The sequence below is a fragment of the Corvus cornix genome, chromosome Z, assembly GCF_000738735.6.
Source record: "Corvus cornix cornix isolate S_Up_H32 chromosome Z, ASM73873v5, whole genome shotgun sequence".
In the NCBI taxonomy this organism is placed as follows: domain Eukaryota; kingdom Metazoa; phylum Chordata; class Aves; order Passeriformes; family Corvidae; genus Corvus; species Corvus cornix.
The window spans coordinates 30,743,376-30,764,730 of record NC_046357.1 but is presented as its reverse complement, the minus strand read 5'-3'; the positions used below and the strand labels follow the sequence as shown (position 1 = coordinate 30,764,730).

The 21,355-nt window shown below is 43.5% G+C and overlaps 2 protein-coding genes across 2 annotated transcripts in view; both read left to right on the top strand.

The window, feature by feature from the left end:
• Positions 1-161: 161 nt before the first annotated feature.
• Positions 162-9,136, top strand: FNTA (farnesyltransferase, CAAX box, alpha). The gene is made up of 9 exons (XM_010400020.4): positions 162-329; positions 1,009-1,094; positions 1,650-1,764; positions 2,619-2,723; positions 3,385-3,511; positions 3,860-4,008; positions 6,109-6,171; positions 6,678-6,849; positions 8,330-9,136. Exons 1-9 carry the CDS (start codon positions 187-189, stop codon positions 8,459-8,461), a joined length of 1,092 nt encoding a protein of 363 aa, XP_010398322.2. The 5' UTR covers positions 162-186; the 3' UTR covers positions 8,462-9,136.
• An 11,056-nt stretch (positions 9,137-20,192) lies between these two features.
• Positions 20,193-21,355, top strand: part of KCMF1 (potassium channel modulatory factor 1) — a 46,369-nt gene continuing 45,206 nt past the window's right edge. The window contains exon 1 of the mRNA XM_039567268.1: positions 20,193-20,791. Coding sequence (XP_039423202.1) covers positions 20,230-20,791 — 562 coding nt within the window. The 5' untranslated portion in view covers positions 20,193-20,229. The remainder of the gene's footprint in view (positions 20,792-21,355) is intronic.

Below are 21,355 nucleotides of genomic sequence, written 5' to 3'. Positions count from 1 at the left end.
GCGCTGTGTAAACTCCCGATGTGGAGACACGGCGGGAGCTTCCCTGGCGGAGGGAAGGCAGCTCCCCGTGCCCGCAGCCCCGCCGCGGGCTGCGCCCTCCGCCCCAGGGGCGGCGCTGTCGAGCCGCGCTGCCGCTCCGCCCCCGCCTCTGTGGTGCAGCCGGGCCCCGGAAGCGGCGGCGCAGCGATGGCGGCGGACGGGAGGGCCGCGGTGGCCGAGTTGCAGGCGGAGGGGGAAGCGGAGGGCGGCGGCAGCGAGCCAGAGGGCGGCTTCGGGCAGCTGCTGGAGGAGGAGGAGGACGGGGAGGATAACGGCTACGTGCTGTACAGGTACGGCCGCGGCGGCGTCGCGGCACGTCAGGGGGTGGGGGGCGTGGAGCGGCGGAGCTGCGGCCGGAGGAGTGGGGAGCTTGTGGGAGGGGCAGGGACACCTTTCACTTCACCAGGTTGCTCGGGGCTTTATCCAACATGGCCTTGAGCACTGCCAGAGCTGGTGCATACACAGCTTCTCTGGGCGACCTGGTCCAGGGTCTCACCACCCTTACAATAAAAGAATTTTTTCCTAATGTCGAACCTAAGTTTCCCCTCTTTCAGTTTGTACCCATTATTTCTTGTCCATCATTACAGTTTCTGACGGAAAATCCCTCTCCTGCTTCCCTGTAGGCCCTTTTTTAGATCCTGGAAGGCTGCTCTGAGGTCTCCACCCAGCCACCAGTGGGGTGGGTGGACAGCCCCACCTTTCTCAGTATGTCTTTGTAAGGGAGGTGCTCCAGTCCTCTTTTCAACGTCGTGGCCCTCCTCTGGACTTGCTCCAACACTTCCATGTCCTCCTTATGTTGGGGACACTTTTACCTGTTTATATGCTGTGGTACAGACAGTAATGTAGCTAAAATAGTAGTGACTGTTCAGAGCAAGGATGTGTACTGGACACAGGTTTGTGCATGTCATGGTATGAGTAGCATATTGTGCTTTTCAGAACCATTGAAAAAACAAAAATATGTATTTACAGGGACAGGAAGGAATGGGCCGATATTGAACCTGTACCTCAAAATGATGGGCCAAATCCTGTTGTTCAGATCATCTACAGTGAAAAATGTAAGTCTTAAATATGTTCTGCCCTTACCATTGTTGAAACAAGACTTCATTTTTTGGATAACATTTTCTAGAGTGATACTGTGAAGAAATTAATTTAATTAATTGTGTTATGGTGCTTGTGTGTGGTGTTTTTACCAAGCATTTCTGAATCTGAATCTTCACCTGAGATATTAATAGCCAAGGTTCTCCTTTAAAATCGTATGGCTTAAGAGGTAATACAGCAGACAGTGTGGTTCATGTCACAAGGCATTTCCAGCCCACAAGTGGAAGCAAAACATGAAGCTCCTGCAACTGGTGAAGCAGTGTGAGTAAGCAGCACAGAACTTTTATGATTGTTTTTGATATTATTCTGATGGTGTATTGCTAACATACTTGTGCAGCTTTTTGGTGTGCTAATATCATGCACAGGTCTCAGTTGCAAATGCTGTCAGAGCAATAGGTAGCTATCGTTTCACAGAGGTATGTTTAGAATACAGAAAACAGGAAGGAATTTCAAAAGATTATTAACCTTATCCCCTACTCAGGCCATTGGCTAAGATGCTATTTTCTATTTAGTCCGAGATGTGTATGATTACTTCCGGGCTGTTCTGCAGCGGGATGAGAGAAGCGAAAGAGCTTTCAAGTTAACAGCAGATGCCATTGAGTTAAATGCTGCAAACTACACAGTATGGTATGTAATAACTCTGGGATTATTTCTGTGGTCATTCGACTGCCTACCTTTTAAGTCTTTACTATTTTGTTAGTTGAATTAGGACATGCCTACTTGAATTTACACAGAAGAGTAGCGTAGATTTCCAGTGAGCTTCCAAAGAAAGCCTTTGTTCAGTATTTCCCATGCCTCACTTTGATTCAGTGGTTTTCATTCATTTGTCTTTAAGGATGTTATCAGTCAAGGACAGGGCTAGCTACAAAAAGGACTTTTCTGTTTAAAATTAGAACATTTACCTGATAATGTGGCCATGGCAAAATGCTGAAGATGGGCTCAGTTGACTTCAAGAAGAAGCATAAAAACATGACAGCAGCTAATTTGTATATTTACTAAATAGTGCATTTTAAAAGATCTCTCAGGTTACCATTCAGTTAGGTAATAAATAAACAGTGAATTTCTGATACTCAGAGTAGGGCCTTTTAACTCACAAATGCTAACAAGTATGTCTTGGACATCTTTATTCCACTAATTTCCATAAAATCAGAAAGTTTACATTGTTTCAAGCACAGAAGTCTTAGTTTCCACGACAAAAAACTAGCATGGGTACAGGTTAACTTGAACATGATTGCTACTATCTTAGATAATGTACTGTTGTAACTGGTCATATTCTAATTCTCCGCTGTTCAATAATTGAATGCCCTTTAACAGAACTAGATATGTGGTTGAGGATTTTGCATTAGGTTTTGGTTTTTTGTACTATTTTTAGCTCAATATCATTTACAAGAATTGTGAACAAAGGTGATCCTATGTTCTTCTCTGTGAATTTTAGGAAAGTCCTTTTGCAGTGTTCAAATGCTTGACTTTTAAAAATACAGGCATTTCCGGAGAGTCCTCCTGCAGTCTTTGGGAAAGGATCTCCATGAGGAACTTAAGTACATTACAGCTATCATTGAAGATCAGCCAAAGAACTACCAAGTCTGGTAAAATCGTGCTTTCTTTTCAATTCCTAATGTTTTTATAAATTGGCTATCAGTTATGATGGAGGAATTAAATGGAATTGCATCATGTCAAAGTTTCTTTCAGATACTTCTTCTAAGCATATGATTATGACATGCTAAGCAGGTCTTGTTTTCTTGTTAAAATTAAGTTTTAAACTGCCAAAATAAATCTGACAGGTAAAAAAAAAAAAAAGGACTTGTGAAAAGGCAACCAAGAAAACAAATAGAAGTTAATATTTTTTCTTTTATTTTGTCTTGGAGTTTGCCTGCCTGTTGTTGGGGTTTTTTCCGAAATGAATGGGAATAAGCAAAAGAGCAGTATTGTTATTACAAGAGAAATTACGCAGTACTAGAAAATTTTACTTTGCTGAAGACTTTGACCATGAGTGTGGAAGTATATTGTTTCAGGTGAACATTACTTGTCTAAAATGAGGTGATTTGCCATTGTGTATGTGTGGTTAGAATTTTTTATAATATAAATATGCATCATACGTTTCTCAGAGCCAAGTGAAATGTTCTGCTATGCTTAATTTGAAGTACTTAACTAGTGGGTTTTTTTCCTAAGTGGTACAGTTGCTATAAGCTGCTTTAATACACACCACACAGTCACCAAAAAAATTTAGACTTTTCTTCTTGTCATTAGGCATCACAGGCGGGTGCTGGTTGAGTGGCTGCAGGATCCATCCAGAGAGCTTGAGTTCATAGCTGACATTCTTAACCAAGATGCCAAAAATTACCATGCCTGGCAACACAGACAATGGGTTATTCAGGTATTGTATCCACAGAACTCTTGATTCTTTAAATAACCTGGCAGAGGTTAGCTATAAACTTGCCTTTTAGGAAGTGAGTTCAAAAAATTGGATTGCTGTCTACTAACTGTTACGTGTGTGTATTTAATGTTGAACTAATACCTTTGCGTACCACTGCATAGTGTAGCATGTTCCTAGTGTACCTGTACTTACTTTTCTTTGAACTTTGTGTTGATTTCTTCAAAAAATGCTCTATCTGATGTTCAGGCAACTTAGGAATGAGGAGAATTTAAAATAATATTTATAACGAGGAGTATTTAAAAAAAATAAAAACTTTTGATTGTGATACTCTCTCTTCTCTTTCTATAGGAGTTCAAACTATGGGACAATGAACTGGACTATGTAGACCAGCTTTTGAGAGAAGATGTGAGAAACAACTCAGTTTGGAACCAACGACACTTTGTCATTTTCAACACCACTGGCTATGATGACCCAGCAGTCCTAGACAGAGAAGTCCGGTTAGTAATGCTATTCAGGCTCACGTTAAACAGTCTCCATTACATGAAGGCAAAGGAATACTTTCACCGTCACCCTGGGCTTTGTTTCCTGGTTTTTGTTCACTTCTGGGACTAACACTCATGGTTAGCAGATCAAGTGTTAGACTGAAGCAAGCTCTGCTTATCCTGGGCAAGTCACTATCATGCATCTGTTTTCCTGACCTGCTGTTTATTGTGCAAACAAAACTTTGGGGTTTATGGTGAGCTAGTTATAGTGGGACAATCTGCAGAAAATCTGTGACACTGTTGTGCTGTTCATCAGTATTCTACCCCTAGAAAGTTTGGGAAAAGAGGCCCTCTTCAGTTCTGGTGCCTGCAGCACCTCCCCCGCTTCCTTCTTCACTGACCTTGGTGTCTGTGGAGTTTTCCTCTCACATGTTCTCATTCTGCTCTTGTCTGGCCACAAATAAAACTGGGCCACCACCTTTGTTTTTCTTTCTTCTTTAGTATGTTACCATGAGGTGTTACCATCATTTCCAATAGGCCCAGCCTTGGCCAGTGGCACATCTATCTGTGGAGCCACCAGAGATTGGCTCTGATGGACATGGAAGAAGCTCCTGGCAGCTTCTCACAAAACCCACCCCTGTAGCCTCCCCCACTACCAAAAACCAGGCCATGCAAACCCAATACAGTAATGTGGACACAGATTGTAGGAAGAGGAGTTGCTTTTTTTGAGGAATTTTATGCAGCTGGAAAAACAAAGGAGCTTTCAGGAGTATGTGGTTGGCACAAAGAGAACTACTTCTGTGAGATGGCTAGTTTTCAGGAAAAAGAGCTTTGTGCTCACTGCTTCTAGGTTGCAGGTTTGTAACTGAAGACAAACTGGGCTTCTAGATGTATTTTACTGCTCGTGGTGGTAAAAAAAGCTTCTTCATATGGTTTTCACATCTCAGATTGCTGATTAGGGTTGATGGTTATGAGAAGGTATTTATCAAAAGTGAAGAAGCAATTAAAATAAGGTATTGCAATTTTTATAGAGTTATTTTTCAGAAGAAAGACTCAATCTCTGAATAAGTCCTTTGGTACATTATTCCTAGAGGATCCCAGCACTCACCATCTTTCATGGTTGTCTTTGCAACCTTCTAGAAGTTGTACTTCTCTTCCAGTTCATAACCTTCCTGTAGATGAATGAATCTGTACCATTTCCATGACTTAGACTTGGATATCTTCAACTTTTTCTCTCCAGAGTTTAGTCTGGGCATCCTCCCTTGATCTTCTCAAGATAATTGGATACCATCTTAAGAACCAGGCTGGCTAAGGTTAAGACTTCCCAGATGTCATTAGAGAACTGCTTATTGGTAGATAAACTTGGTCTTTGTCATAGTGACTGCAGAATGTTAAAAGAGTTAGGATTGTGGGTATTTTTTTTAGTACTCCTGATACAACTTTTTATCAGTATCTGCAGCCTCTGAAAATCATCAGATGGCTGGTTATGCTGGGAAAAGCCAGAAGATAAATCTGTTTTGTGAAGATGAAATGTGGCCTTGTGGTTGTACGGGAGGTGCCTTTTGTTGCTTTGCTTTTATAGCAGTTGTCTCACTATTACTTTCACAGAAGTGCTGCAGACGGCTATGTGAGCTGAAAGCTCAAGCTCTGCCTTTCTGTGGGTTTGCTTGAGTGCAGCCTCATGGAAAACGTTCTGCAAATAGGTACAGAACATACCGCTTGCAGTCATATTAACAGAGCTCAGGTACTCTGGCCATTTTCAGCCCCTTGCCATTGCTGGGCATCAAGACAAAAGTTACTCCTTTAGCATACCAGGAGTGTATTACGTTGTTTCTCAGTGTTACCGCTAATAATTTTGGGAACTGACTCATTATTGTATGAAGTCCAGCAAATTGAACACTTAAATCTTAAAATAGTTTTCATAGTGTCTGCCTCTTTGAGACGCCTGGTGATTATCTTCTGAGCCATTTTTGATCTACTGAGCTGAGATGATCTGCAAAAAGAGTGAAGTCTAGGCTAGAGAGATGTATTTGGAATCTTCCGAGCACATTCAGGTAATTTCTAACTGCATTGTTACTTTGGTTGCATTCATGACCTGTTATTTTCTTATTGCAGGTACACTCTTGAGATGATCACTGCAGTGCCACATAATGAGAGCGCTTGGAACTACTTAAAAGGGTGAGGTGTATTTCTCCATGAGACAAAAAGAGTATCTGTAGAAGGTGTCTGATGCCTACTTCTTAATTGAAAATAACTTGTTGCTGTTTGTTCTAATGTAGTGTGCTTAAGCATGCAGGCAAATACTATCACAAGGTGTTATTATATTATAACTTAATTTCTTCGTAAATTTTCACTAAGCTTCTGGCCCTGTAGTTTTGTGGAAGGACTATGGGTATTTCTCATGATTTTAAAAACTTGACTTGTTATGTTACTGTGTTAAAAAGCATAGACAGGAAATAACAAACATGCTTTCAGTCTAATTTATGTTCAGTTGAACAAAAACTATACCAGCTTATTACAACATGAGGCTGTACTAGTGCTGTGTGCTGCTTACTTTCTGACTTACTTGTATTTGCAGCCTGATTTCAAAACTAATCTCCAAGTAAAGGACTCATAACAAAAACACAATTACTCACACCAGATTTCCCACTGCCACGTGTCAAGCCTATTAACCTCTCTTCTAGGATTCTACAGGATCGTGGTCTTTCTAAGTATCCAAATCTGCTGGAGGAACTGTTGAATTTACAGCCCAGTCACAGTTCACCCTATCTGATTGCCTTTCTTGTGGACATATATGAAGACATGCTAGAAAACCAGTGCGATAACAAGGAAGAAACACTGAACAAGGCACTGGAGGTAGGTTTTGAGAGCTTGGTTTTTCTTCTGACGGATTCTGTCTGTTCCTGTCTGGTTTTATAGCTTGACAAAATGGGATTGATTTTCATAAACAGAGCAGGTTATTTGTTAATCACAAGAGGTCTATGAAGAGTTTAACACAAAATCCAGACAATCACAAGGATCTCCTGAATTTAAATATAAGTAATAACTTGCCAGTTATGAAATTACTCTTAAGTTTTCTTCACTTGGTAGTGAAGGAAGGTCTCTAATACCACATGCAGAAATAAGATGATGTTTGAACAATTGAAGAGTTTTGGATGTTAACTTTTAGCATGAACTCACTCTCTTCTCTGTAGGTTAATGAATTTTTCTCAGAATATCCATTTCCAAACCTCTATTGAGCTCCTTTGGCCCTTCTTAGCCCTTTCTAAGAAAGGTGGCAGAATTAGCTTATGGCCAGCAGGCACTGGGGGTATCAGTAAGAAGTGTCAGGCACCACTTCCTACAGAGCATAAATTACTTCTGGCAATGTTGTGTATCTCTCAGAGCTTCATACTTGGATGGTCCTTGGTGCAGTTTGTAGTGTAGTTTTTACAAGAACACTTTGCATTCACTGTGGCACAGACTGGAACTCAATGTAATTAGAGCTGTAGTTTTGCCTGGAGTCTTTGTGTTCCAATGTTACTCTTTCTCAGCATTTTTCCATTGTGTTCCAGGACCAGATTGCAAATAAGTGCAGTTGTACCTCCTAGATTCATATCCCCTTTATACTATTTCACTGATTTTGACTTCTCTATTTAGGCATCAAAGCTCCTGATTTCTTAACTCCATTTCACTGAGCAAGGCCGTGTCATCTGCATAATAAAAGGGAATTTACTAAAACATTGGTAGACAGTGTACATACTGTGTAAAGTTTACACAGCCTGTCCTGTAAGTAGGATTGACTTCTACTGTGCTGCTTACCGAGATCAAAACAAAAAAAAACCCCTGAACACGTAGAAGTATTTGCACCAACTTAACATAGCATGAGAGAAGGTTACTGACTTGCGTGGAGAACCCTTTTGGGACAGTCTGCTGAGGGAAAAGAGAAATAAAATATCTCTTGTCAGTCCATCAAGAGTACTGAAGATTCAAGAGAAGTGGTTTGCAGCCTGTTGGATGACTAAAAGACATTCAGGGTTCTCAGGAAGTATACTGTGCTTCTACTACAGGCTTGGCATGGATGATGAGTGGTAGGCATGGAAATGAGTCAGAGGGAAACTCTTACAACTGAAATGGGGCTGGAGGGATTTTTGTGCAGTGTCAGATTGGTTGGCTACCAACTGGGATTGTCATCAGTTTGATGTCATTGAACAATTACAAGTCCTGCGAATAAAACAAATGTTGCAGAGAAACGTGTTTCTAATACTGTCTGAAATATATGTTGTATGCATTTTATAGTGAAGGATTCCGTAAGCTTTTTGGTATAATGCTCCAATCTCTCGTTTTTCTTCCATAGTTGTGTGAAATTCTGGCTAAAGAAAAAGACACCATCCGAAAAGAGTACTGGAGATACATTGGAAGGTCCCTTAAGAGCAAGCACAGTTCAGGCACTGAACAAAGCAGCACAGTGACAGATAAACAGCAGTAACTGAAGATGGAAGAAAACAGTGTTAAGCTCTCAAGCTGTTCTAAAGCTGTACTAAGTAGGGTCATCAACAAGTTTAAAGTCCAGTTGTCGGTATTGCAATGAAAGAGGAGTGCAGACTGCTGTATAGTCCTGGGTTGCTGCTGCTACTGGTAATACCTCTAGTTTCAGTCAAGAAATGTATTAAGGCTTAATTATTGAAATGTACCGAGTAAAGGTTTTAGTTCCTAACTAAAAATACATAAAGCTATACCTTACTATATTGGCAGTGCTCAGTTAACAGTTGGCCTTGACCTTATAGAGGTTTTTTCCAACGTAAATTACTCTATGATTCTGTGAAGCACTAAAACCATTTCTGGCTTACCCACTTGTGGTTCCTAGCTCTCTCATCAGATGCTGCAGTAATGACTGCAGGTAACTTAGCTATAGGGGATATAAAGTAACCTGGTTAGTGCAAGTAGGCACTGCAGCTGTTGCCTTACGTGGGAGCAGCTGTGTGACACTGTCAGCCTATGCTGTTGTATGCAACTAACACCAAGTGTAATTTTGTAATAAAAATAGATAACTTAGAGCATTTGTCTGATTTTTTTTAGTGTGTTTCTTTTGCTTCTTGTAAGTGCATAGTTTGTTCTTTTCAGATGCTAATAAGAGATAAAATATCCCCTTGTATGTATTGGATTCTATTGCATTGAGATGTTTTTTGCACTGGAGTATTCTTACCCCAGAAACTTTCAGTACACTTGATATGTTCTGTGGAGCCCTGAATTCTTACCTGCACAGACAGGAAAAATGCTTTGAGGATCCTGGGGGATGTGTATACCTGCACCAGAAAAATGCATCTACCCTGTTTTCAGTAAATGCCTATTGTAAGCTGTGATCTTATAGAGTGCTTGTCTGATATGAAATTTATTGAAAATGATCATAAGGGGATGTTAACAAACAAATGCTGGTATTTATTCCATAATATGCAGTTTTTCTGACACTAAACATTAAAAGGTGTTACTGTGATTAAACAATAGTGGAGATTATTTTTTAACACTTGAAATTCTTTAATTCAATGCACTCTTCAAATTTAAAACAACTCACATATATACGAAAGCTATGTAATTTTGTAGTGGTTTTGCTGCATTCTCAGCAGTAGAGAAAACATTTTTTTAATGACATATGAACATTCAAAACAGACATGGACTTCAAACTTCTGGAGATATGTTACCTGGGGGGTTTTTTCTGTTTTCGTTTTTTTGGGGGTTGGGTTTTTTTGGATATGTTTGGGGGTTTTTTACCACATTTGAAACCGTAGTACAAAGCAAGAAGTGTGTTTCTACCCCTATGAGTTGTTCCTAATTGCAACTGTACTAAATATGGAGTGGTGAACACCACAGCCAGGGTGTTCAAGGTCTTCAGGACAAAGTAATTTATTTGCCACTATCAGTCAAGAAAGCTCAGAAAGATGAAACAGTCAAATGCAATCCTTAAAGTAAACATCATCAATGAAGAGGGAACAGAATTTTTCCTCTGCATATGGTGTTAATACGTTCCCATTTCTTTCACAAAATTCAGAGAACACTTGGAGTAAGAGTATTCTTTATAGACACTAGCATAAATTTCAGCAAGAATAAGTCATCCCAACGTAAGACTGATGAAGAGTGTCCACAGGGACGGTATATTTTGGGATGTGATCTCAGTCACTTTTGGGCTGAGGGAAGAGCTTAGATTTAGCCATATAGACTTCCTAGTGGCAAGAATAGGTAGGAGTCCTCTGACAAAACCTTTTTGGGAATATGGTCAACCTATGGCCTTCTCATTCTTGAAAATGATGTCTAGAAGGAATCAGTAAGATTCTAACAAAGTTGGTAGGGTTTTATACTGGTTATGCAAACATAGTGGTACGTGGAAAGATAATACCACTTCTGAGCTCCCTTTACCAATAAATAACCAGATACATATTTTTAGTGGAAAAAATACCTTGTCTTATGTAGAACAAACATGTAACTGAACAAATCGTGTAAATCCTAAGAAAAAAATGTGCTGGACACTGGAGTTCAGCTTAAACACAAACAACAACAACAAAATAGTCATTCTGTTGTAACAGAAATTTTCCTTTTTTTCTTTCAAATGTTTATGTTTACTGTCATTTGGATTGCAAGGAAGATTTCAAATTCTCTTGCAAAGGCGCCTCAGTTCTGTGCTGGTAAACCATACACAAAAATACTGAGCTGTCAGAGCTGGAAAAATGATGGCTGCCCAGACAGGTAGCAAGTGCAGCTACCAAACCTTGAATTTTAATGTGTCCAAGACAAAATCTTTCTGCTGGAAGAAGCAGCTTGACAAAATGTATGACCTGTAGAAAGAAGGGTCTTAGAGTAGGAAGTTAGACATGACTTTAACCTGTAGGCATTGGTACTGACTACCTTCGGTCAGGGCAAACATCACAGTGATTTGTCCAAACGGGTTCACCTGTACAAAGAAAATTTACTGTTGTTACATTGTAGTGATGTGACTCTTGTGTACAATTTTATTACCAAAGAGCTGTGCCTAAATGGAAAACTACTGATACAACTCTCCCTTGTAAATCAGTGTAACTGGAACATTCAGTGGAGTATGGAACATTATTTAAGTGTGTGAAATCATATCCTATGCTTGCTTTTATCAGACTGATGTTCTTGCCTTGGTCTAGCTCTGTGTCTTACTAAGCTGTTATTGACTTCCATCTTATTGTCTTTGCAACTCAACTGACAAAACAGTGTGCAAATCCTTCCTAATCTATTCAGTACCAAACCACCTCTGCTAGCACAAAGTGCTTCTATCAGATGCTGTCTGGTTGTGCTGAGGCAGATTAGGAGTGTGCCATTCAGCTGGACCTATTGTAAAGGCAATATTCTCCAATAAGGAAGTAGGGAGGTTTCTAACCACTCCCTACACATGAAACACTTCCATCCAAATGCTAGCTGCCAATTCATGCAGTGCTATGATGATGAAGGACTTACAGAGAGATGGGACACCCAAAACTGAGGGTGCACACACTTATTTAGGTTTCTCTAAGTATGTGCCATGATGAGCTACTAGAAGGTTCACCAAATTTAGCTAGAGACCCCACCTCAGGATGCCTTGATGCCTACCTCAGCTGTCTGATGAAACCTCCTTGGGGCTAGGACTGTGCTCCACGAGGTGCATCACCATCACTGTCTCTGAAGAAACACTGAGATACAAATCTGCCTAAAATTTCAGCCTTCGGGGATTAGAATCGTTGCCGTATCCTGCTGCTGCTGCTGCCGCCCAGCCGAGAAGGTGGACACCGGCCACTAGATGACAGTGTGAGACGCACCCCCAGCCCATCGGCGCCGCTGACGTGCAGGAAAAGCAGCGGTGCCACCTCCTTCTCCGTGCAACATCACTAATTTCACAACTGCTAATTAAACACGGAAGAGCAGCTGCTTGGTAATTCAATACATAGCGCCACACAAGCATCAAGCACAAGTATTCTGGGAGGGGCTAAATGGTCATCTTCATGTTGACGTTAATTGGAGAGCAATTTCTCGCTAACAGAAATTATGTCTCCTCTGACACTGGACACCTTGTACAGATTGGGACTCTCTTTAGTCCTGGTGTTCTAAAAATAACCCCGTGACTAAACCCCACCACTCAGAACTTGGGGTGTGTGGCCCATGTACATCTTTTGGAGACATGCCTCCAATCAGACTGCTACACACATACACCTTCACAAGCTGGAAAGTTTTGGTCCCCTAGAGCCAGCCTTGTTACGATAAATTTCTCTCGTCCCTCTGTAATGAAATGCTGGCCATTTCTGGCTATTTCTGGGAATACAGATTGAAGGACAAGATGACCTACTCCTGCTTCTTGGAACTCAGAGGAGGACTTGGGCCAAACTGAGGAAAACAAGCATGCTGTTGCAGATCTGAAAGCGGTTTCCTTGCTTTCTGGTAAGCAGGCCTGAAAACTTTGCTAAGGAAGGTCAAATACAGACTTCTCTTTCTCATGCACTGGTTTGTTGAAACTGAATCTTGTGGGATTGTCACAATGCAGGGATTTTAAGTGAATGAAGAGATGCCCTGTGTCACTTAAGCCAAGCCAGCCTGAACACTCAAGAGTGACTACTCAGGTGCAGCTGCTGTGTGTGTACATACTGAGCTCCCAGGACATGCTACCATTACCCCCTCCCATGGGCATTATGCTAGCTCTGGTACCTCTGTTCACACCTGAAACAGTCAGGTGACAGGTGTAATGCTGCCACCACAGTAATGCTCATGAGTAGTGATCTTGCCACTGAAGAAGAGGTCTTGCTGTATTTGGGCTTCTCATTCTTTTGGGTTTGGGTTTCCTTGGGTTGGTCTAGTTGGTTATTTACTTAATTGGTTTTCTGATGTGCCCTGACTGTTGTCCAGGTCATCTCTCCAACAGATCCAAAAATAGCTGAATAAGTGCTTGTGCTGCTATGAAAAAACTTCAGAAGAAGAAGAAGGAAAACAGGAACTGTGTTTGTATCATTGATGTACATTCTCTGTCCTCCCTCTTCTGTCAAAGCCTGCTTACCAGGACAAGAAGGTGGCATGTGCTTCCACACATCTGTCCCTGCTCTAGTTTGCAGACACACCATGAATATGAGTTTTATTCCCATTTTTACCAAAGGACAGTGAGAGCACACACTCCCTGTACACAATAGCATATGGTGCTCACTGGCTTTTCTGGCTGCCTCTTGCAGTAACAGTTTCTCTGCTGCCAAATGAGTCCAAATGACTATTTGCAGGTACCTACAGAGCAGGTGCATGGTTAGTGTGGAGAGTTCCTGAGCACTGTTCCAGCACTCTGATACCAGTTGAGTGGTACTGCCAATCATCTTGCTAATTTGTTTGAGGTCCAACCTCCACAGATCCTGCATTGAGATGAAGACTACAATAAAAGGAGAGAGTGTTGAGTATTCACATGGGCAACAGAAAACCAGAAACATCTGGTTTTAGAAATGTATCTTCAAATTATCAATTTTCAGATGATTCTTTAACTGAAAAATTTAAAACTTGTAAAGTGAGAACAGAAAACTGCTTGGCTTCTGACATTCAGAGGGAAAAGATGTGAGATTTGCCTTAGGCAAGACCTAGTTTACTGCTAGACGGCGTGTCTGAATAAAACCCTAAGAGCTGAATGAGATCTGTTTGTCATTTAGCAGTGTCCCAGACACAGCTAGGTCCCATTTGGAGCTCAAATTTTCTCTTGTTTCATTGCAGGAGGAAGGGGAAAATGAGGGATGATTGGGAAAGGACAAGCCAAAATCACTAGTCATGCATCACTAACAACAGCTAAGAATATTACAGCAAATGATTTCAGTATAGGTGCCTGCTGCAGAACCAGACAGAGCCACCTGGCGCACACACAGCAATTTTGTGCATTTCAAGTAAGAGCATTGTTTTCCCTGCAGGTTAACTGTATTGACTTTCTCATTTCTCTTTTTAACTGTTAATACACTGTCAGATACATGCTTCTTCGAGCTACACAGGCTAAAATTTCTAGGGAGAGAAGAAGAAGAGAAAGATGAGATAGAACCCATTTTACTGCAGGATTGCTACTCAGCAGCCATGGCCAAGACAAGCGCCACATAAACCTGGGTTTTGTATCCCATGATGCCAGATTACAGCTGTCACTTTATAGTACAGCTTTTTACAGCAGAAATTACATGTCCTCTTATGTTTGAAAACTCCTGGTGTACATAGAGATGCCCCCTCACTCCAACAAGTGCTAGTAGCCTCTTTAATACTGTGGGAGTTTCACCTGCTTTCTGTTCCTCAGCACCGTGCTTGCAAAACAGACACAAGCAGTGCAGACAAACACTTCCCCAGGCGCTTAGCCTGGATAGTCCTGGAGTTGATGAGATTTTGCAGTGACTTCTAGAGCACCTCTTTGCTCACAAGGGTCCTCATGGAAAAGGAGCCAGCCATGAAGGCCCCTTGCAACCTCAAGTCTTAGGCCAATTTTGGAGACTGACATTGTATCACCTCATCATAGCATCCCACCCATCATATGATTTCAGCAGGCGAGTTGAGAAGTCTAGGCGTAAGGAACCAATCTTGAATTACACTGAAACAGAGGCCTACATATCCAAAGATTAACCACCAAGTTTTGCGAAGAGTAGCTTGTATCCTGTATGTCAGTATCCAGTGCCTATAAGAACAGGCAGAGAGCTGCACTCAAAAAGGTCAAATAGGATCACTCAATTATTTGAATTCCCTTTGAATAAGGGAATTCCTTATGAGTAAGTGCAGGTGTTGTTCTGAAAGAGAGAGGGGATAGGAAGAGAAGAAAAGGCCAGAAAAAACCCAGAGGGTAGTGAAAACTTAGCTCATAGCCTGAACCAGTATTGCAGGATGACTCTGAGAAACATGTGCAAAAAACACATCTGGGCAGCAGAGGAGTTTTTATGGTGATGAGCAGATAATGTTTTAAATGCTTCCTCCTGTTCACAGAGAAAAAGCTTTGTAAGTATACAGGATACATCCCTGATATCTCCTCCTTGCGGGAACAGTGCTTGGAACACTGTGTTTCTGATTCATTCACATGGGCTGGAGTCAAAATGGCAACATTCATGGTTATCAAGTAGAGGATTATTGTTTTGTTCAGTGCTAACCTCCAAAGGAGCAGTAAAAATAATTTCAAGAAAGGATAAATTATCAAGTAGAGGATGATTGTTTTGTTCAGCGCTAACCTCCAAAGGAACAGTAAAAACAATTTCAAGAAAAGATAAATGCTTTTTTTTTGTCCTCTTCTAACAGAGAGCAGAGCTGGAATTTGGAGAATTTTTTAAAACTGTTTCTATTTCCTAGTGTGCTGTGACTTTAGGTCCTGTAAGAATGGTGTGCCTACTGGAACCATGCCATTACAAGAGTATGTGGTCAGTTTGAAGTATTTTTTTAAGAGGACAGAATGATTTGATGAATTTTCAGTGTTTGTTTTGGCTCAAGTTCTTCACAAAGGTTTGGCCAGAAAGTTGAAGAGGAGTTAGCTGGGTCACCTTAAACTTTATATCAACATCTGGTATCTTAACCAGCATCAAAAACTGACTGCGGAGAAGATGAAAGCTCTCAGTAGTGAAGGACCAATCTGGGGTAACCTCTGAATGCACACTCTAAAAAGGAGGAGATAAACAAGGCAATTCCTCATTTTGCTGAAGTCCAGATACATTTGCTGATAGACGGAAAAGAGCAGCAGTATATTAGAATTCTGTGCGGTGCCTGCACACATTTGTCTGGCTGTGTACAAGTACCCATCAGCTTAACCTCTTAACGCCACCTGTCTGACTCGCAAAAAGATTCTGGGATCATGCAAAACCTGTTACAGAGGGTTTTGGAGTGGCAGTGATTTCAGGGTATGTGCAGGTGAATATGGGGATGCCACAGATCAGGAAAGAAGACAAATGTGACATTTACTCTTGGACAGCATGTCTGAAAAAATGAAACAGCTTTTGCAACTGCTGGTTGGCAGTAAAGTACAGGCATAGCAGCATACCATTTCCATTGTACATCCTAGTGGTGTCCAGCATTCAAAAGGAGTATTACTAATAAAAGTTTAAACTGACAATGAGCATTTTATAGTATATTTAGTTGTGCTTAGCCCAGTATAGCTCTAAAGCCAAATATGGTTTCCATGTGAGGAAAAAAAATCTGCTAAAAATTCAAGTCCACTCTCATCCAGCGAGATGCTTGTATTCCATTGCAAAAGCTCCAAATGGGACTCACCAAGCAAAGCCGTCTGATGTTCCTGATTCCTACAGTTCCACTTGTGCAGCTCCTCAGTCCTTTGGCCATTTCAAGCTGGATTGTGAGACACCATAATCAGGCCTGGGAACATGAAAGAATTCAGTTCACAAGAAGTATTTATGTAGAAATACCATTTCCTATCTAGAATACGATCATGGGAATACCAAAGTCCTTGTATTTTCTGGTCCGTTATGGTGGCAAACCAGGCATCCTTGGCATAGAATGTAAAATAGAACAGAAGAAGGTAAGAAGAAGTTAAGGTATTTTAGGTCTTTCCTCATAAAGTAGAAAGCGGCAAGACTGACTTTCTCTGTTTGATTTTAAATACTTTATTTACCTATCATACTGAACACAGCTGGTAAGCAACTCTGTATCATGTTGAACCACTACTGAGCAAGAGGAGGCAGAAAAACAGGAAAAAAGAAAGTGTAGTGGAAGGCCCTGAGATGTACCAGTGTACAAATTTAATATTTGAGTATGTATGCATCACAGTTCCATATGTGTCCACTGATGACCACACAACTGATATATTTAAGTTTTGTACCGCTGTGGTGTTTCACTTCCAAGCGTGACCCTGAACCACCAAACCTGCAAGGAGCTAGTGTGGCACATAGTGGTTTGCCCAGCCTTGGTAATGACATATTCAAACAAAGTAAAGCATTCCTCAAATGGATGAAACCTGTTAGAAATAGCACTGAAACAAGTTAAAAACACAGTCTCAAGCGGGCTTTCAGTACCTTACAAAAGGGTGAAAAATTCTGAGGAGATTAATGGACTAAAGTGTCCCCTAATGTAACACTCTGAGTTTTAACAGTCAGGAGTTCTGCTCTAGGATATCACAGTTCAATTCAGTGTTCAGTGACCACTGTTCAGTGGTCAAACTTCTCCTGGTCTTTTCCAGACACCGTTTTTACAATGGCAGGGAAAGGAACCACACGAGGCCACACAACCATCTCTTCCCTATTTCAGAGGATTTTATGACTTTCAGACACAAATTTTATCATATTATTATTATATGTTGGGAAAATTCATCAATTTTTCTGTTTATCACTGTGGCTTATTCAATGGCCTAATTAGCTGTGAGAACTGGGTCTCTAATCCCTTGTCTGACTCTGACCTTGAATGACTTTTGGGTAAGAAAATTTTTATTTCTCAGCTTGCTTTTCTCCATCAGGAATATACTAATGTTGAATTTTTTTCCTCGTGGCTTTAAAGGAAGTATCACCTATGAACTCTTCTGGTGTACAGGAGAGAAAGAATAAGAAACCCAATCATGGTAGCCTCCTTCCATAGAGACAGAAAGATTCATCCACACCAGAACTTTATAAGCCTAACTAAAATCTTTCTTTCTCATTCCGCCTGTGGAATAACAGCATGTGGGTTTGAGAAACAGTATTGTTCAAAACCAGAACAGTATAGGTTATTAATTATCAAGATAATTCTAAGAAAATAGTATTTTCTACTGGTGGCCATGACCTCGTAAAGGACATTCAAATTCTGTTATGTACCTCTTTGCACACAGAGACAGAGTTGCCACATCCTCATCACTGAGAGCCTGGTCATGTTACATTTGCAGTATTTGCTGTATTTGCAGAGGAAACAATCAGCAAAATTCCCACTGAATGATATAATGCAGGTGTCTTTCACATACTGCTGCACATGCAGACATATTCTAACGTAATTCCAAGGTTTTTATCTATAATGTGTCCTTGGGTATAGATACTGGCCTTAAGGCAAGAAAACAGGAAATAATAACAAGATTATAGTTTTAATTTTGGACTTCAAGCCTACAAAGATGGAGAAGAGGCCACAGAAGAGGCACAATGTGCACTCAAGGGATATCCATCTGAGTAATGCTTATTAGAGGAAAGTTTATGGGACTGTTTTTAACTGAAGTGTGGAGAAAGAAGATGATTAGAATAAAGAACTTCCATGACTAAAGACAGAATCTTCCTGAAATACCTGGCATGAAATCTTTATTTCATGGGGAGAAGCTCCTTTGGAAGGTCACTCTTCTGGAACAGGATAAAACCTATCACAGCCCAGCACAGCATCATAGCTCTCAGAGAGACACAAGTTTTCTTCAGGAGGAGCCACAGTCTCTCACAGAAATTAAATATCTCTTGCCAGCTGAGTTACCAGCTTGCAAGCTAGCTTGCTCTTCTAGGGACTGACAGGGAGCAACTGATGGTCTGTATTTTGCATCTGGGTGAAACAACTGCCAATTTGCATTTAAAATTGTTGGTGACAAAATAGAGTAGTAAGACACATGTTACTCACTGCTCCAGTCTGTGCACTGTTGCTGTGAAATGCTAGCAAGACAGGTATAGCTTTGTCACCAAAACTATCTCAGAGACACTGCTTTCCTAGTTTGGTATGTGAGTATTTTGACAGCTGCAAGTTGCTCTTCAGTTTCTTGTCATCTGTGGTGTACTTCTTACAACCTCCTTGCATGGTCATTGACTCTTTGCCTGCTTTCACAAGCAGTGAAATCATTGGCTCCCATCAGTCAAAATGATCCCCAGTTTCCCCTACAGCATATCCAATTCACAGGTATTGCTTGCTGCCACTGAAAATGCCCACAAACCACTGGAATTTTAGACTTTTAGATCCAGGTTATCTTCTCAGTAGGCACCGTTTATGAAACTGCATGTGGCTAAAGGAAAGCTGGAAGTGAACCAGGTCATCAGAAACCAGGAACACCCTTGTACCAGGAACAAAGGGTGCACATGCATGTAAGGTGTCAAGCAGAGGCTGTATAAAACAAATGGCATGGGAGGGAGGTGGTGCCAGGAATGAGGTTGGCACTTCCTCCTTTCAGCGTGTTCTGGTTCAGTCCCGCCTTTCCCAGCATCTTGATACTAGGCTGCTCTGGTGTGGGCCCTCATGGCCCTTGAAATAGACTGAGAAGGTATTTCACCAACTTAAACATGTAAGAATTGTGGGGCTGGGGCAGACTTATGGGAGCTGTGGTGTAAAACAGTGGAGAAGATGGAGGTGTTGGATTGGCAAAGGGAAAAGATGAAGGAATTCCATAAGCACGGTAGAGGAAAACAAAGGCAGATGGGAGAAGGTGAGAAAAATGGTGCTATTATCATGGATGCAATCTAGGGAAAGGCCAGGAAGTCATAGTAAAAAAGGCAACACAGAAGCAAAATGCATGATGTATGTGCCCTGTGAATCTGCACCAGGGAAGGAACATGGCCATGTTGCAGGTCTTTCACTCGTTCCAAGCCTGGCCTGCTTCCATGAAGTGGCAGGAAGCCATCAATGATGGGATGAAAAGTCCTCATGGTGTGGACAGACCAAGACACTTGTCTGGAGTACAGGGCCTTGTGGGGAAGCTGTATAAGAAGTGGCTGAGGTCCCTGGGTCTCTTCAGCCTGGAGGAGACTGAGGGGAGACCTCATTGTAGTTTCAACTTCCTCATGAGGGGAACAGAAAGGGCAAGCACTGATGTCTTTATCTGCGATGATTTGTGACAAAACCCGAAGGAACTGCATGAGGGAGGAGGAGATTTAGACTGGACACTAGGGAGAGGGTGGTTGGGCACTGGAACAGGCTTCCCAGGGAAGTGGTCACAGCACCAAGCCCGACAGAGTTCAAGAAGCATTGGAACACGCTCTCAGGCACATGGTGTCACTCATGGGGCTGTCCTGTGCAGGGCCAGGAGTTTTGACTTGACGATCCTTGTGGGTCCCTTCCAAGCTATTCTGTGATTCTGTGAGCGAGACAACACACGACACTCCGTGGGCATCCTCTTTACAGAGCTAGAGTTTAACTGAAGGACACTTCTAGCAGTCCTCTGCAGGCCTGACAAAGGCGGAACGGAGAAAAAAAAACCAAAAAAACACGAAGGAAGGACTTCAGCCCTGTGTCTGGAGTCGCAGCTCCCCAAATCTGTCAGAACGAGTAACGCGATAAGTGACGGAACGCTGGCTCAGGGCATGCGCCCAGCTGTTCTCTGCCGCTTTTTGCCCGCTCCTTTAACATTAAAAAAGCTGATTAATGCGTGTCGTTTCGGTCAGGCCGGTGCTGGGTCCCGTTACCTCGGCTTCCTTCCCCCGGGCGGAGCCCGCCCTGGCCCGGCAGCCCGCGCGGGAGGGCCGCCGCCCTGCCAGGGAGTTTCCTCTTCCTCCAGCAGCGCGGCCGGGGCGGGAGGAGGAAGGGGAAGGGGCAGGGGCCGAGGCCGGGAACGCTCCAGCACGGCCGCCGCCGTCGCTGGTGCGGCAGGGGCGGAGCGGCGCGGGAGGCGGAGCCAGCGGCCGTTGGGGCCCGGAGTCACCGTGTCACGGCGCCCGGGAAGCCGTTGCCGCCGGATCCGCCCCCCGCAGGGCGAGCGAGGAGGCAGGAGGAGGAGAAGAAGAAGGAGGAGGAGGAGGAGGAGGGGGGAGGCCGGCTCCTCGCCGCCTCTTGTGTTTTCGCCCCCTTCCCGGCCCAGCCCCGGACCCTCTCCTCTCGCACCGGGGCGGCGGCGGGGGGAGAGGCCGCAGCGGCGCCCGAGCTGCCCGCGGAAGCCCCGGGACGGGCCTGGGCCGCCGTCTCCGGACTAGGATGTCCCGACATGAAGGTGAGCGGCGCGGGGCGCCCAGGCCGCTCCCGGCGGCGGCGGCAGGGCCCGGCCCGGCGGCCTTGGGGGCCGATCATCATCATGGCGCCGCCGGGAGCGGGGCCCGGGGCCCGGCGGCGGAAGGAAGGAGAGGCCCCGTCGGGCGGGCCGCGCTCTGCAGTGTCATAGCGGGGGAGGCCGGTACGGCCCGTTCGCCGCGCGGCCTCCGCCGGGCGGGGCCGGGGCCGCAGGTACGGCCGGCGGGGGAGCCGGGCCGCCCCGCTTCTCCGCCCGAAGGACGGGCGGAGCGAGGTGCGGCGCCCCCGGAGGGCCCGGCCGCCGTGGGTGGGCGGTGGCGCGGGGCGGCCCTGCCGACGTGTCGGCCGCCGCCGCGGCAGGTCCGGCCGGGCTCCGCGCCCCGGGGCCCCGCTGGGTGCCGGGGGAGCGGGGCCCGGGACAGAAGTGGGCGGGCAGCCTGCCTGGCCCTGCTGAGGGGTGGCTTGTGTGCTGGCGGCCCCGGGATCTGCCCGTTTTCCCTCGGTTTTGCCTTGCGGCCGAGGAGGCCGGTGCTGGTGTAGTAGTGGC

Excerpts from the sequence above, each read along its gene's own strand:
- FNTA (XM_010400020.4), top strand. The coding sequence starts at position 187 with ATGGCGGCGGACGGGAGGGCCGCGGTGGCCGAGTTGCAGGCGGAGGGG. Across the intron at positions 1,095-1,649 it reads GATCATCTACAGTGAAAAAT|TCCGAGATGTGTATGATTAC; the intron begins GTAAGTCTTAAA and ends TTTTCTATTTAG. Across the intron at positions 4,009-6,108 it reads GTCCTAGACAGAGAAGTCCG|GTACACTCTTGAGATGATCA; the intron begins GTTAGTAATGCT and ends TTCTTATTGCAG.